Genomic DNA, 15,559 nt, shown 5'->3' on the forward strand with positions numbered 1-15,559 from the left:
AGCGGATGGAAGAACTGGTTTATCACACTGTTGCTCCCTGATTATGAATAAAACACTATTAAATAAACCGTTACGATGTAAAATTAAATGTTGGTTGTCAAAGTAGTGTTAGCTTAAGCTGTTAACCGAGCGATATTCTCCACATTTTAGACAAAAAACCACATAATCCAGTCCGTTTGCGAGAGATCCAACTTGACAAAGCGTGTATGGTTATTATTACTCCATAAATACTTGTGTGCCAGTCTAAATTTATGATTATTTATAGCAGGAATCATGTTTTATCAGAGTTCAACCTTTAGACGTTTTTCACCCAGATGCGAGAATCACTGACCCGAAAGTAGTGATCTGTGCGTCCGAATCGATCTGTGAATCAGCGCAATATGTATCGTTTTCTAAAGAGTACAGGCCTATGTAGTAAACGAGGAGTTAGGAGCTAGCGGAGACGTTCAGACACAGCTGTAGACATGTGATTAAACACTTTATTTAGGTATAATTAGATTGCCTGTTAGGATTGCATCATATCTTCGCTGTTTTGTGGAGTGACTTGGCAGGGTGTGTTTCTTCACTTTCTGGCTGAAGACACATTGACAGCTGCTGTCTCTGCTCCAAACCTCAGCTCCCCTCTCAGATCTGACACGGCAGGCTGCGGTCCAGACACCAGCCCGCATTCTATTTTCAGCAAGAAGTTCATTCATACCAAGATCCACATTCGGATTGTCTCAAATTTGAGTGTTTCTGACTGCGAATATGAAACGGCCTTTTCAAACTTTGTTCCTGTTGAAATTTCAATTATTTCATCAAGACACAAAGCAGTTCTTTAGTAAATATTTAAACGTGCGCATTTCTTGTCTCCATGGAGATGCTATTGCTAAGCTTTGCCAGTGGCGCCCATTAAGCCACATTACAGGTCAGATCTATGGAGAGGAATGCCTGTTTCTCAAGGTATTTTTGGCAAGTGAATGCATGGAAAATGTATAACTTTAATGCAATACGGTGAAATATTCCACACGAAGCTCCATGGAAACGAGTAGAAAAGTTACACGGTGCACCTATAACAAAGAAGCAAATTTAAAATGAAAGCAGAATGTTACAGAAACTATTTGTGATGCAGTGAAAGCTCAAGAATTGGTTGATTGGCAAAAAAATCATATCTTAAGCTGGGTTTAGACGCTGGGATTTTGTACGAGTTTAAGACGTTCCAAATTATTCCCAAATTCCCACAGTACGAGGGACATGAGCCAGAGGAGGGCTGTGTGCAGGGCTGTGGAAACGTTTGTGACTCCGCTATCTTTTCACACACACACGTTTAAACTCCCAAAACATCTTAGAAAACCGTTACCGCTGTTAACTTTACCACTGCTTTGTTTAAAGTCCGACGCTTTTGTCACCAAACTTATGTACTCTGAACCAATCGCATCACAGAGAGGGAGGTGTCGGAAGCGTTCGATTTCCCCAGCTCCAGTTGACGACCCAATTTTAAAATGGTTGTTCGGCAAAATTAGTTTCAAAATTGTCCCAAAAATCGCATCTTTACGCCTCTCCTTTCCTGCTGTAGACCTGGTTTAGATCTGATGCTAAAGTCACGCTTGAGTTGAAAGTCAGTGGTAAAAATAAAACTGGACTTGCGAATTAACCTCTCGCATTCGAGTTTATCCTAATGTTTGGCGTCATCTTCATTCTGCAGCCATTTGAGAAAAAAGTACAATTTTCTGCTGTGCGTTTTTATTACCTGACGTCTGCACCATTTTATATCACGCAAGCAGAGAAAGCTTATGATCCACGAGCTGCAGAAACCTAGAAAGAGGCTGATATGAAAAGAAAAGGACGAACAAACCTGTCGTGGTGTTAGATCGATGAGAAAGACAGATGGAGAGGGCAGGAAAGGCTTACTCAGCTTTGGGACGCACCCGTGGGACCTGCCTGAGGCTCCATACAGAGACACAGGATATATTAACTGAAGAAAGATGGTGCCAGGCTCGGATTGTGCTAATACATTTCTCCAATAGATTTCTGATTTCAGAGAGAGTGGAGTTTATGCCCAGCGGTGGCGAGTACATTTACTTAAGTTGCATTTACTGGAGTACCTTTTTTGAAGAAATTACTTTTACTTTTTAGAGTACTTTTTAGCAGCATATTTTCACTCCTACTTAACCTCCTGAGACCTGAGCTCTTGCATTACCTGCTTTATTAATTTCTCTTAATTTCTTGTTATTTGGGCTGGCTGGGTCCTGATGAGTCTAAATACAAAGAATTATCTTTTTACATTATGTAGTTTCTGAGAAAAAAAAATGTAAATCAAATGTCCTCATATGTGACATTTTACTCATTTTGATAAAACATTTGAATAATGATTTGTAAAAACTATTAAGACCTTGAACACAGCATCATTTGTCCTGAATGTAAAAACAAAATGAGAAACAACAATTGTGCCTCTTGGAACAATGTGTCTCATGTGAAGAGCTGCTGGGAGAAAAACAAAAAAAAAATAAAATAAAACATTCTAAACAGTTAAAAATGAATATATATAATACATTTACATTGTTGCTGTTATTCTTCATCTAATAATTTGCACTGTGGAATAGACAAGCCAAAAAAGTGTTGTCCACATATGAGGACGCCAGGTCTCAGGAGGTTAAGTCAGAGTAAAAAAAATATTGAGTAAAAGTTGGCCTGTCACGAAAAGTACTATATAGACTTGTCGTTGAATATATGAAAGCTGGAACAATATATTTTGGGGCTCAATATTTATCACTTGTACTTTTTCTTTGTAAAATGTGGGAGGTTTGGGGTATTTTTTGTTGTAATGCAGTAACATTTGCGCTGTAGGTTGAATAAGTGACTTCGTAGTACGTTATATGTTACACCTCATGCCTTTTAAAGATGCCGTCTATTAGAAAAATGGTTCTCTGGGATTTTATTTTGCATTTTTGTTGTCAGTGGCATAAAGCAGTTTCAATATTATCGTTTATCACAGTATTTCTCTGTACCAGTACTGTATATTGTGCTTCAAAATGTATATCGTGCTTCAAAATGTGACTCAAAAGTAAAAGTTTTGAGTCTAGAAGTGACAAAAGCTTTATGTCGACATGTGAAGTTACTTAAACATAAAAGTTTCTTGCACCGCTCTTTCAAATATAATTTAGTTCGCGTCGTCTTTGTTTTTATTCTTTGAAAATGCTAGATTATTTGCATTGACCTTCTGATTACATTAACTTCAATCTAAAGTATCAGTAAAAACATGTGCTTTGGAGTTCAGACTTTAGGTGGAAGGAATTTGTTTTTAAATGGCACTGATTCAAAGTCTTGTTTATGTTTGTGAAAGGTTGAGAGACGTATTTATTTGAAGGAGATCTAAAATTGAATAAAAATGATTGATTGATATGAGGTGTAAAAAATAAAATTTTTTTTTTTTTTTTTTTTTTTTTTTTTTTAAACCACATCACCCAGCCCTATAGAGCCAGACTTGTCACAGTAAACAGTCACATTTTTATATAGCGCCTTTCCACTTTCAAGGCACTTAAAGCGCTTTACATCAAGAACCACTTACCTATTGACACACACATTCATACACCAGAGTACGCAGACACCGGAGGCGAGGTGGGTTAAGTGTCTTGCCCAAGGACATAACGACAGCATTCATTTGTGGGAGCTTGAATCACGCTGCAAACCTGTGGGTCAGTGGATATGACCGCTCAACCAATGATTCAGATCAGTGGACAAACATAAAACGCACAAACTGAGCTACCGTCGCTCGGTAAATACTACACTAACATACTGGGGAACATAATGGTGAATTTCCAGTGTTGCAACACGCAGTTTAAGAATAGCAAGAGCGCAGAAATAGGCACTCAAAAATCAAGATGTATAAATATTAGACAATCAACTTAAATTTAACATGAGTGCAAGAATAAGTATAGTAAAAAATGATAGAATAAAGGGAAAAAACTCGATAATGTACAGTGTGGTTCTGACTATTATGTAAAATGCAGCAAATGAACAGAATAAAGAACAGGTAAAGGGGGCGACAGTAGCTCAGTTGGTAGAGTGTTTGTCCACTGATCTGAAAGTTGGCGAATTCCGGTCTCAGCATAAACATGAATGATGTTGTTGTGTCCTTGGGCAAGACACTTAACCCACCACTCCTCCAGTGTCTGCGTGCACTGGTGTGTGAATGTGTGTGTGAATGGGTGAGTGGTTCTGTGATGTAAAGCGATTTGAGCGACTTGAAGATAAAATAGCGCTATATAAAAAACGTGACCATTTACCAAAGTGACTTCAGTTCACATTCTGTTACAGTATTACACATGTACAGGGCTAGCATGTTGTTAATTTGTTCTGTACAGTGTCCTTGGGTGTTTTGAAAGGCGCTTACAAATAAAATATATTACTATAAACACGGGGAATCAGCGTTTCAGTTTTGTGCCGCTAAAACCTGGAAAAATCTTGTTGAAGATGTGAGACAGGCCTCTACTTTGACAATGTTTAAAGTTAAATCCGGGCTCAAAACCGTTCTGTTTAGCCGTGTATACGAATGAAAGGTTTTTATTCTGCACTTTTCTCTTTTAATGTTATTTTTATGATGATTATTTATATTTTGATTTGTTGTATTGTGATTTTAATGGCTTTCTTATTCTGTAAAGCACTTTGAATTACTTTGTGTGCCAATTGCTATACAAATAAACTTGCCTTGCCTATTAGCATTAGCATTATTAGCATTTTTAGTAGCATTGTTCATTGTAAAGTCTGGAAAGGGCAGCAGCAACATCTTGAGTATCCTCTAACTGTAGCACATCCACGTACGAGCCAAAGCGTATGAGCTGTCGGGGTCAAATAACACGCCGATAGTTGTTTTCTTCAGAAGTTACGAGTTTCTTGCCATCGGCCATGTACTATTGTTTCTCCTTGTCTCTTGTTAACTACAGGTGAGGAGCATGTTCCAGCGTTCCTATGGAGAGGTGGTGACACTGAGCCCGCCGGGAGAGGAGGATCGGAGGAAGTTTTTCTCTGACCTTTTGCTGGTGCAGGCCGCCCGGGCCCCCCCACGCCTGCGTAACCGAGGTAACCACAGCTACAACATGTGATTTATGTGTTCTGTCAGTCCTACAGGGCACCGCCGCCTGCTCTGCCCTTCCATGTCCTCAAAGCGGTCCTCTTTGGAGTCAGTTAAATGTACTGGAACAGATGAGTTTTGACGGCGCGTTGGGAAAAAAAGCATTTTGAAAGTCTTTATTTTAGGTCCAGATTGAGTTAAAAGGTTTTAGTTTGAGCGTAACCCAATTGATGAATGGAAGGAGTACAATAGAAGGTTACGGATCAGATCTATAGAGCCGTGACCCCGCCCACAGTAAGAGTACATGTTTTTCGCTGAGAAATAAAAACACCTGTAATTCTATAAATGCATGATGCTTTTAACAGCGTACTGCGGAATACTTCAGACAAGCAATAACATCTCCAAGGAACACCCACCAGAAAAGTTCCACAGTGCACTTTAAACACACTGACATCTTTGTTTACCTCCGTAGTGTTCAAACGGTGCATATTTTCTTCACCTTCTTTGTGAGACACATCACTTGCCCTCCGGCTGTCCTTCTTGCCCCCCGCTGCTCTTCCAGAATGCATCACTTCCCAAGTCCCCCCCCATGTTCTGCTCCAATATAGAGAAAGTGTCCACCAAGGCTTTCAAATGGAAATACAGCTGTACCGTGCGTTCCTCTGCAGATCCCTCATTGATGCAAGGCAGGGGTCCCTCGCTTAACTCGCGCTCTGCTCTTCGGGGGTTCTTCCCGGCCTGAGCCTCCTACAGGGCAGGCCGCAGGAAACCAGAGCTAGTGCTGCTAAGAGACGACCCAGTTGGTATTAAGTGAAATTAGAATCACAGCTTGGGTTGTGGCTGGTGAGTGCTGCATGCAACCTCGGGAGCCATGGAGCCCTGTCTCGCATGTTGGCAAAAGCAGGGAGGAAGAACGAGCCAGGGAAAAACATCTAATTGTGAATTTTCGGACGAGCGTTGCAATTGGGTTGATGATTTATGTTATAATGAAAGGATTCTGCTCAAAGAACACATTTTAAACCTGCTCAGATGAATTCACTCTGTCAGTTATACTATATTTTAGTCTAAGTAATATGAGAATCACATTTCAGAATGTTTTTGTACAGGTATAAACTACAGGATTAGCAGTTTTTGCCAGAATAAGACTGGAGATTTAGTTTGCAATTTTTTATGCATTTCCTCCAGTCTTTACAATTTGCTAATTGTATTGAATCAAAGTGATTGTGTTGTTGCTATATAAAGTTGCAAGATTCATAGCTCAGTTGTGGACAAAAATGCAGATTTGGTTCATTTTCCTTAAGTTGGCCTTGGTTTAGTTTGTGTAAAGTTTTTATTTTGACAGTTGATGAAGGCAGGTACTAAATATCTGTGTCATTATCGCAATACAACACATAGCTATTGAATATCACATGTATCTTATATGCAGCAACTCTAGAGCCTTCTGAACAATGTTGGCAGATGCCGAAAGCCAGAGCCAATGTTTGGGAGGAGGAGGAGGATGATGAAGAGGAGGAAGAATACATCTCTGCCTTGCTTCATCACCTAGTCATTGGCTAAGGGCTACTTCTCCGCTAGAACTAGATATTGTCTAGATCAGCTTCATGAATATTACAAATAAAAATACTTTCAGGGTTTTTTATATTGTTGTTGTGGGTGTCTGCATTGATTTTTCAGAAGATCAGTAGATTTCAGCTTGAAGGGAAGTTCTGACAGTTGTTCAGAGCAGCAGTTCCTCATGTTTATCAATACAGTACTCAATACACTACACTACAATGCTGTGTGAGGATACGAGGGTGGTATTCAGCCTTAAAAATAAAAAAAGGACATTTTTACTGACACTTTACAGTATTTTGTTCAATCTATTGACAAGCATGTGTTAGAGAATTGGATATGGAGTTTATAGTTAAAATAGTGCCTTATTGGATAATATTTTTTGTTTCTCTTAATGTGACTAAAATATCAGATGATTCTCTTGTGTTTGTCTCTAATCTTGGAGCTTCCTAGAGGTAACATCTTTTTAAAAGCATTGCATTCTTATTATTCACAGATAAAAAAGCTCTGTAATGATGCAGTCAGCACAAGGCATTTTGATCTTAAGAGCTGCTTTTACAGTATCTCTGTTCTGGGGCAAGACAAATAGTACTTTATTGCTTGAGGGGAGAAAAATGGTACAGCCCCTTTAAAAATCCAGAGTAGCATTTCCAATTTATATTAGACTTTGCAATGTTGTTTTATTTTGTTACATTCGGGAAATGCTCAGACCAGCACTTCGTATTTCACTTTGCTATAAAACATTATTACAGTATTACTGTCCCTTTAAAACTGGAGGTACTGGACTTTTTTGTAAATCATTTTTTCCCCAAGAGCGTACATCGCACACAGTTTCTAGCCGATAACATTTTGTCCCAAAGTATTCTGTTCACCAAGTATTTCTCATCAACCCAGGAGTAAGCATCAAAAGCAGAGCTCTGATTGGTTACGCTTGGGCGGTCCACCTGAAAAAAGCCGTTTTAAAGCCATGGATGGGCCAAAAAATTATTATTACTGTGGACATTAACAATGTGCTCAAGAGTTTGTGAGAGCGAAGGAAAAGTTCAAATACCTACGTTCTCCTTCTGCGTTGTGAAAATGTATTTGTCCATAAGTTGTTGACAGTTTCTCTCCCTCTCTCTCCAGAGCGGTTTAAGGAGGTGCTGCCGGTGGCCCCGGCCCCTGGCCCTCGGGTGCTGTCTGCGGAGGAGCAGCGGCGTCTCTTTGAGCAGGAGGAGAACACACTGCGCGAGCTCCGCCTTTTTCTCAGGGATGTGACCAAACGCTTGGCCACAGACAAGAGATTCAACATCTTTAGCAAACCTGTCGATATCGAGGAGGTAAAACTAATATGAAACTATTCTGCAAAAACGACAATCTGCACAAGTTAAAATGGCTCTTTTTGTGTTGAGTTTAGCTTCTTAAATGTACTCACTTGCATAGCCTACGTTATTAACTTGTTTTATGACCCTTCTGACTGATTTTATGATAATTGCCTAGTGCTGCTTGACTCCATGGAGATATTATTGACCAAATTACAGGTCAGATCTGTGGAGAGTCAACTCCGGTCAAATTAACAATTTACATTTAAATTGGTGTTGATTTTCTAACTTTCTGTTCAATAATTTGAATTTAATTGAAATTACTTTATTATTTGAGCAATTATAAGAAATAATTATTTGAATAATAACACCAAAACACCTGTAATACACACTACATAAATGCAGTGATATATGTGTAATGCAATAATATCTTCATGGAAATGACAAGTTGGTGACATACCCTCTACTAAAAATATCCAATACAATAATAAAGTCCTCCAACTAAAATAAGAAAACCTACCCATTGTCTTGCCAATTTACAAGTGCCAATTTTGTCTTGCCAATTTTTTCAAGTCAATAGCCTCTGTGCACAGCGTCATGCTAGCTAACTCGCTGCTCACTTTTATTAAAATCAGAAAACAACCTGTTAAAATTCAAATCAAGTAAAATAAAGACTAGCCAATTATTCATATGTAGAATGCTTCAGTTTGTTTCATTATTTTAATATTTATTATGCCTCAAAATTAACATTAGCATTGAGACACAAACATGGCTTGTTCTAAACACAGACGTATCTTATTAATTTTATTTGTATAGTGTTTAACATGTCATCAGTGACATCCACCTGCAGCTCCCTGTCCACTCATGTTTACCTCATGTTTAAATATTTATTCATTTTAGTGTGACTCGGCAAAAACCTCAGATAAAATTGTACAGGACGTAGTGACACTAACAGTGAGGTTGCCGGGCGCTGTTGTGCACAGAGCCAATTGATTTCATTAGAAGAATCAATGAAGTATTGTAAAAAGTCTTAAGCACCAGGCGAGGTTCCGCTGTAAGACGCTTGTATTTGTGCATGTTGTGTGTCAGGTGTCGGACTACCTGGAGGTGATCCGGAAACCCATGGACCTCTCCACCATCATGACTAAGATCGACAAACACCAGTATCTGACAGCCAAGGACTTCCTGAGGGACGTGGATCTCATCTGCAGCAATGCTTTAGAATACAACCCCGACAAAGACCCTAGTGGTGAGTACATGTAGTACGTACCAGCAACAAAAGGGCTCATATTACGCTATATTTGATTTGTTATAATGTTGTTTCCTCATCACAAACAGACCTAGAGTTGTGTTTTGTCTCATTCACACATGTTTGGATATTTAGACAGACTAATGATGCAGGATCACTCAAAGCTCAAAACACTCCGTTCCACCTTGTGATGTTGTTTGTAATACAGGAAGTGCTCCAATGTGTTTTTAAACTCCACACACCTTCACTAGAATCATTTGGATCATTTCAGCCTTGGAACTGCCGATCTCTACTGAACAACTTCATGACATCACAAGGTAGAACAGGGTATTTTGAGCTTTGGAGATGTAGACAAATAATGCAAGATTACTCAAATATGTCTGAATGAAACAAAACACAACAACTCCAGATCTGTTTTTGATGTGATATAACTTTATAACATGGCTAAAAGCTCATAAGTCTTGCTGTATTGCTGATAAAAATCTAGCCTGTACAACTAAATGATCATAATGAAACAAAATTATGTCATTGGCACAATAATCCTTAGCCAGAATTCTCCCAAAAAACTATTTTAAATGCATTAATAGCAGAATGAAACACTTTAGTAGTTAGTTGTATAGAAAATTAATGATACCTTCAACACTCTATACCTCTTTATTGTTGACAGCTGCCTTTTACCTTTTCAGTATAGATTATCCAAATGATTCTAGTGAAGGTGTATGGACTTTAAAAACACAGCGCTTCCTGTATTACCTCATGATATCCCAAGGTGGAACATAGTGTTTTCTGTTTGAAAGAAGAACTCAGCCTAAATATGCAGGGTTTGTGTGTTTTAACGTGTGAATGAAGCAAAACACAACTCCAGGTTTGTTTTTGGTGAGAGCATAATATGGACCCTATCAAAATCTTATTGTAGTGCAAAAATAACCAATATTTACCATCTAGAACAAAGAAAAAGTTCCATCTATTCCATCTTTTATATGTGATAAGTTGATATAGTAACAGGCCCAGCAATGATCATTTCGTATGTGGAAGAACATAGACACAAAGAAATTCTTATATTCAGATTTTGCCATTCTGTAGCAGTTGTTTAGTAGATTACAAAGATGCGTAGTCTTGGCACTGTTCAGATGGACGTGATTGACGGGGGAATTAGTCAGGGAAACTCACAAACACAAACAAACATGGCTGCTTTTGAGGAAAAAAGAGAAAAAAATAACACGGCTGACTGAAAAACACTGAATTTCCGCCGAATAATTGAGTGAAGGAGGTTTGAATTTGTTCTAAATGTTAGCTGAACAATGAGCTCTGCTGTGTTCTATGAGTCACTGAAGTAAACAAACCTGATAACATGGCTGGACTAGGGAAGAATATTAAATGCATTTGGCCAAGCTCTGTGCCTCAGTAACTTTCACGATGACAAGAGAAAAGAAAGTTTGAAAGGGGAGTTAAAGAAGCATTTTTTGTTAGGAAAGATGATGTCTAAGGCCCCATTTCTGTTCAAGGAAGTATCAAGAAACAAAGAGAACAATATAACTTGCCAAGATGCCAATAAGTGTGAAAAAAACACCCATTAAGAGGTGTATGAGTATGCCAAGTATCGTGCAAGTAGTTTAGTTGATATTTAAATCCGATCTGAAGTTGTTTTGTTACGGTGATCTCAAAAGAATGACCAGATTATACTTAATACTTCTTGTTTATTTTGCCACATCTAAACCTATATCTTATAATGCGGTTCAAATCCCGTTGTCGACATAAACACCGTTGGTTGAGCGGTCAGTTCCACTCACCCACAAGTTGGCGTTTCGATTGCAGCTCCCACAGATCATTGCTGTCGTTGTGTCCTTGGGCAGCACACTTAACCCACTTCTCCCCCAGTGTCTGTGTGAGAATGGGTGAGTGGTTTCTTGACGTAAAGTGCCAGTTACCATTTACAAATACAGACCAGTGCTCTTAAGCCTTAATAACCTAGTAACAAGTTTTGGAATTAAGTTTATATTTGCAACCTTCAGATTAAACTGAGAAAAGGCTTAATTGTTCATAAAATTGATATGGCAAAAATAGTCCCTGGAGCTTTAAACCTGCTCAGAATTCTTATTATTCAAATGACTTGGGTTTTTCGCAGCTATTATATTGTTCCGCTCAGCCTTTTGTTTCCCTGTAATGACTCTGAGCTCGTTGTGTGTAAAATAATACAACCTTTAAATGGTTTGGTTCTGCCTTGAAATTCAAAGGACAGTGTAGCCCGCCTCTGCTGCAAATAGAATTCCCAGTGTAATTCATACTCTGTAGTCGGGCTGTATGCATGAAAATTTAATTGTTTCTTCCCTGCCTTGTCTCACCACTGAGTTCCTCTTTTCACTTTACTCCATATTCAATTAAGACCGTCTGAAATATTACTTGCAATAGATTCAAACTCGCAGTGTGAAATGTCTCAGAAAGGCTGCGGCTGCTGCTGTTTTTATGTAATACACAGGACAAAACCCCCTGTGAGGCACGGCGCGATTGGCCTGTCACGATAACAAATTTTGAAGCACGATCTATTGGTACCATAGACTGTATATATAAATGGACATAGCTAACCTGCTAGCCGCCGCGGTCCAAATAGGAAGTGAGCATGGGCGCGCTTCCAGCTACATCGACTCTGGCTCCAATTCACTTTACATTAGAAAATTGTCTCCCTTCTCTCTGTAACTGCTGCTGTCAGACTCGTCATTTTGGTCTTAAATGTTCTCATTAACGTGATCCTGGTATATTTATTTCACTACTGTGTCCGTAACTCAAGATATGAATGTTAATAAGAGACAAATCAGCTGTCTTCTTTCCCCTAAGTCAGCCCTGCCAAATCAGCGTTGCGAACGGAAAGGGGCGTTACCTTCAACAGCCTTGCTCTTGATTGGCTCTTTGGTTGCTATGATACTCGCGGTCAGAATTACAAATATGGAATTCTGCTCCAAATTCACCCCTATAACCACTAGCCTCGACGAGCTTCATTTGGAGCTTCATGGAGCCGAACGCTGCGGGTGACGTCACACTCACTTAGTCCACTTCTATATACAGTTTACGATTGCTACGTAGAAATATTGCGATAAATGATCAAATTTAAACTGCTTTATGCCACTGACACAAAGCCGGATTATCCCAATAAATGTATTTTTAAATATACTGTATCATTAAAAGGTCTGAGCTGCAACAAATAAACAGCTAAATGAACCAATAATTAGCCATAGAAGTTATGTATTCATCCCTCTATGGGTCAAATCTTATTGTATTGCATAAAAATGGCCAGTCTCTCCACTATTGCACAGAAAATCTACATGTGAGAAATATTGATTCTCAATTGAGCCTATATTGTTCCAGCTTTCATATACTAAGTGACAAGTCGGTATTGTAAACGATTGTCTACTAGAGAGATGTGGACGATATTTGGTCTTTTTAGCATATAGGGCAGGGGTCACCAACCTTTTTTAACCTGAGAGCTACTTTATGGGCACTGAGTCATACGAAGGGCGCCCAGTTTGAGACGCTCTTCTGTTTTCTCAGTTTGCCTTTAGTTATACATTATTAATAATGATAAATGATAATCATCTATGTGAACACACTGATCATGTTGCAAGACACTGATCACATTAATGATTTCTCAAAATAATTATCAACAATGAGCAAGGAGGGAAACAGATATCAGTATTCAGCACTTTAACTTTACTAATCTTAGTAATTGTTAAATTTCCAGATGACACTTACATCACTACATCTCATAGGAAAAGTGTCCCATTTTCACCAGCCACTGACAAACCTTTTTAACAAAACATAAATAATATACATTGCACCAAGTTTCATAAAGTTATCAATTATGTAATGTTAAAGAAAATAAGCTTACATATTTTTAAATAAATCTCAGTTGCCTTGTGTTACTTTTTCACCGGTGTCGTGGAAAAAGCCTGTTGTTTACCCAAAGCTGCGTTTAGCTCTGGGCTTGTTCTGCCCATAGTGTGTGTCCCCGTGGGGAGTGTGCGTCCCTGTGGGTAGTTAGTGTGGAGTTTTGTGAGACGTAGTGAAGTGTCCCTCCACATTGTGCCGCTTTGCCGTCACCACAGTCGCTCCGCAGATGAGATACGCGCAGGTTTCTTTTACAGTCTTAAACAGTTGTGAAAGTGATCTCTTTATTTTCTACCATGTTTTGGAGTAAGAAACTGCATTCAGCGCATCCTCACAGCGAGCGGAGCACTGGTTTTGTCACGCGCACAATACTGACCTTTGAAGTGAGTAGGTCAAAGTTCACCTTAAGCATATGTTCATTATACATGAAGTTTAGATAAGTTAAGATATTGTCATTTTTAAATCTATATAAACGCAAGGGTGATTAAAAAAAAGGCAACAGAATAAAATAAAATTTTAGATGCAGCTCATTAGTGAGTTGTGCTACTTTTAGAACCGGTCTGCGGGCGACTCATGTGGGGCTTGGGGGCGACATGGCGCCTGCGGGCACAGTTTTGGTGACCACTGATATAGGGTAGCGGCCTTAAATCTCCAGCAGAGGGCGATATTTTGTTTTGATCAATCTGCTGCCTAAAAATACACAAAACTTTATATTAACACTTGAATAGCAAGAGACAGCTACACAAAACGTCACAACTGAGCCCTCTTATAGGTTTATGGTTAAAGCGTGGGTGAATTTGTAGTACTGTGGTGAAAAATAATCCAACTTGGCCTTACATATCGGCCCCTGACTCCCACCCACATAAACTACGGAAACTAAAAAACCCCATAAGTTAATATTTCAGTGATGCGTCAGATTTGATGGTGAGCATATATTTTTAACAGTGCACTGTGTAACTTTTCGGTGACTGGTTCTGCCAACGGCTCGTCTCCATGGAGATGTTATTACATGGCCTGGAATGTTCTTTTTATTAAATAGAGAAATTGGTTTCTTCAAATAATAACAGGACAGAGCAACTCAGGAAAATTATCAAACTGCAATGTCCAATTAGCTTTAACAATAGAAAGTGAGCCTTCAACGTTCAAGCTGATTTAAAGCTACACTATGTAACTTTTCTGATGGAGGATCCACCTACTCATGCTTGTTTCCATGGAGATATTACTTGTAATGTTCTAGGCATTGAATTCTTCCTAGCTCAATGTAGACGAGAAGTATTTAGGAATGAAACGCCCTTAATAGTAAACGCAAGATGGACAAAGAAGTTTAATGCTATACTGTGGAACATTCTAGGCAAAGTAATACACTACATGCTTTACCTGACACAGGATTGGCTGTGGATCTCTCAATTAAAAAGACCCCAAGCATTTACCATTTGAAATAACTGAATCTAGATCACGATTAATTGCACAGCCATAATATCTTGTGAGTTTAGCTCCCTCAGAACCCTCCCGTAGCTATCTGCCTTTTGCTAATGGGGAAACTGTATTTTGCCAGGCCAAACGAATTAATCACACCTCTCATTTGAGCTGGGGTCATTTGTTGGAAAGCACAGTCTACAAATGATACTCTAAAGGGGAAAAATGCAATTAGGCTGTTTAATAAAGGAGGCTAACGAACCCCCCTGCTCCTCCACTGCATTTGGTCCAGGGAATTGGCACATCCTCTGCACAATTATGGCTTTGGCCCCGTCTAAAGGGTCCAGCAGAGTCCACTATCCCTCTGAGGTCAGTCCTATTTATGCGCTATAACTTTATCCTTGTCATTCTGGTTCTTTATATAAGCGTTTGTTTGTTATCCCACTACGCTACATAGGGCTGAAAGGTTAATCACTATCGAAATTGCAGTTTGAAGGAATGCAGTGGAAAGAAGTGGCTAAATATGGCCATAATTTGTACCTATGATTAAAAAAAAAAATTGCCCTGTCATTCTGAAATGTGATTCTTGTTCAAAATGTGAACTCTTATTATTAAAACATGAATCGCAAATGTAATTACAATCGCCATGCTTGTCAGAAAAAATTCCAATTAGATATTTTTCCCAAATCGTTCAGCCTCGCTATAGACCCAGGCGTTTGTTTGTTTTCCCACTCCTCTAAACAGTGACGTTGTTATGGGGAAAGCCTTATGCTCTTCTCTGGCTGAATTTACTTAATTGCTTTGGGGAGATGGTAATAATCCTTTAGACCATGGGAAAACACTTCACACATTAAGTAGATTTAGAGGTAAAGAAATTCAAATAATTGCCTCGGTGGCTCCATATTATTCATAGCTTTAAACCTCATGTTTACGTAATGTTGCCATTTGTGGCGGCGGAGCTAGCCTGCGCACCTATGTACTAGACGGGGTATTTATGACTTCGGACAATCAAACATAGAGCAAATAAATGGAAACCCAAAACTCTGACGCATTTTTGTCAAATTAGTGTCTGACAGTAATGAAATATGTAGAAGTTAGATGATGTAATGGTCA

The 15,559-nt window shown here is 39.0% G+C and overlaps 1 protein-coding gene across 4 annotated transcripts in view; it reads left to right on the top strand.

Moving 5' to 3' along the window:
* atad2b (ATPase family AAA domain containing 2B) overlaps nucleotides 1–15,559 on the top strand; it is a 146,785-nt gene that overhangs the window by 39,477 nt on the left and 91,749 nt on the right. For all 4 annotated transcript variants that reach the window (XM_055232040.1, XM_055232042.1, XM_055232043.1 and 1 more), the window contains exons 20-22: nucleotides 4,923–5,058; nucleotides 7,727–7,920; nucleotides 8,992–9,151. In XM_055232040.1, the coding sequence (XP_055088015.1) occupies nucleotides 4,923–5,058; nucleotides 7,727–7,920; nucleotides 8,992–9,151 (490 nt within the window). The remainder of the gene's footprint in view (nucleotides 1–4,922; nucleotides 5,059–7,726; nucleotides 7,921–8,991; nucleotides 9,152–15,559) is intronic.

This window comes from Periophthalmus magnuspinnatus, chromosome 24, assembly GCF_009829125.3.
Source record: "Periophthalmus magnuspinnatus isolate fPerMag1 chromosome 24, fPerMag1.2.pri, whole genome shotgun sequence".
NCBI classification, from domain to species: domain Eukaryota; kingdom Metazoa; phylum Chordata; class Actinopteri; order Gobiiformes; family Gobiidae; genus Periophthalmus; species Periophthalmus magnuspinnatus.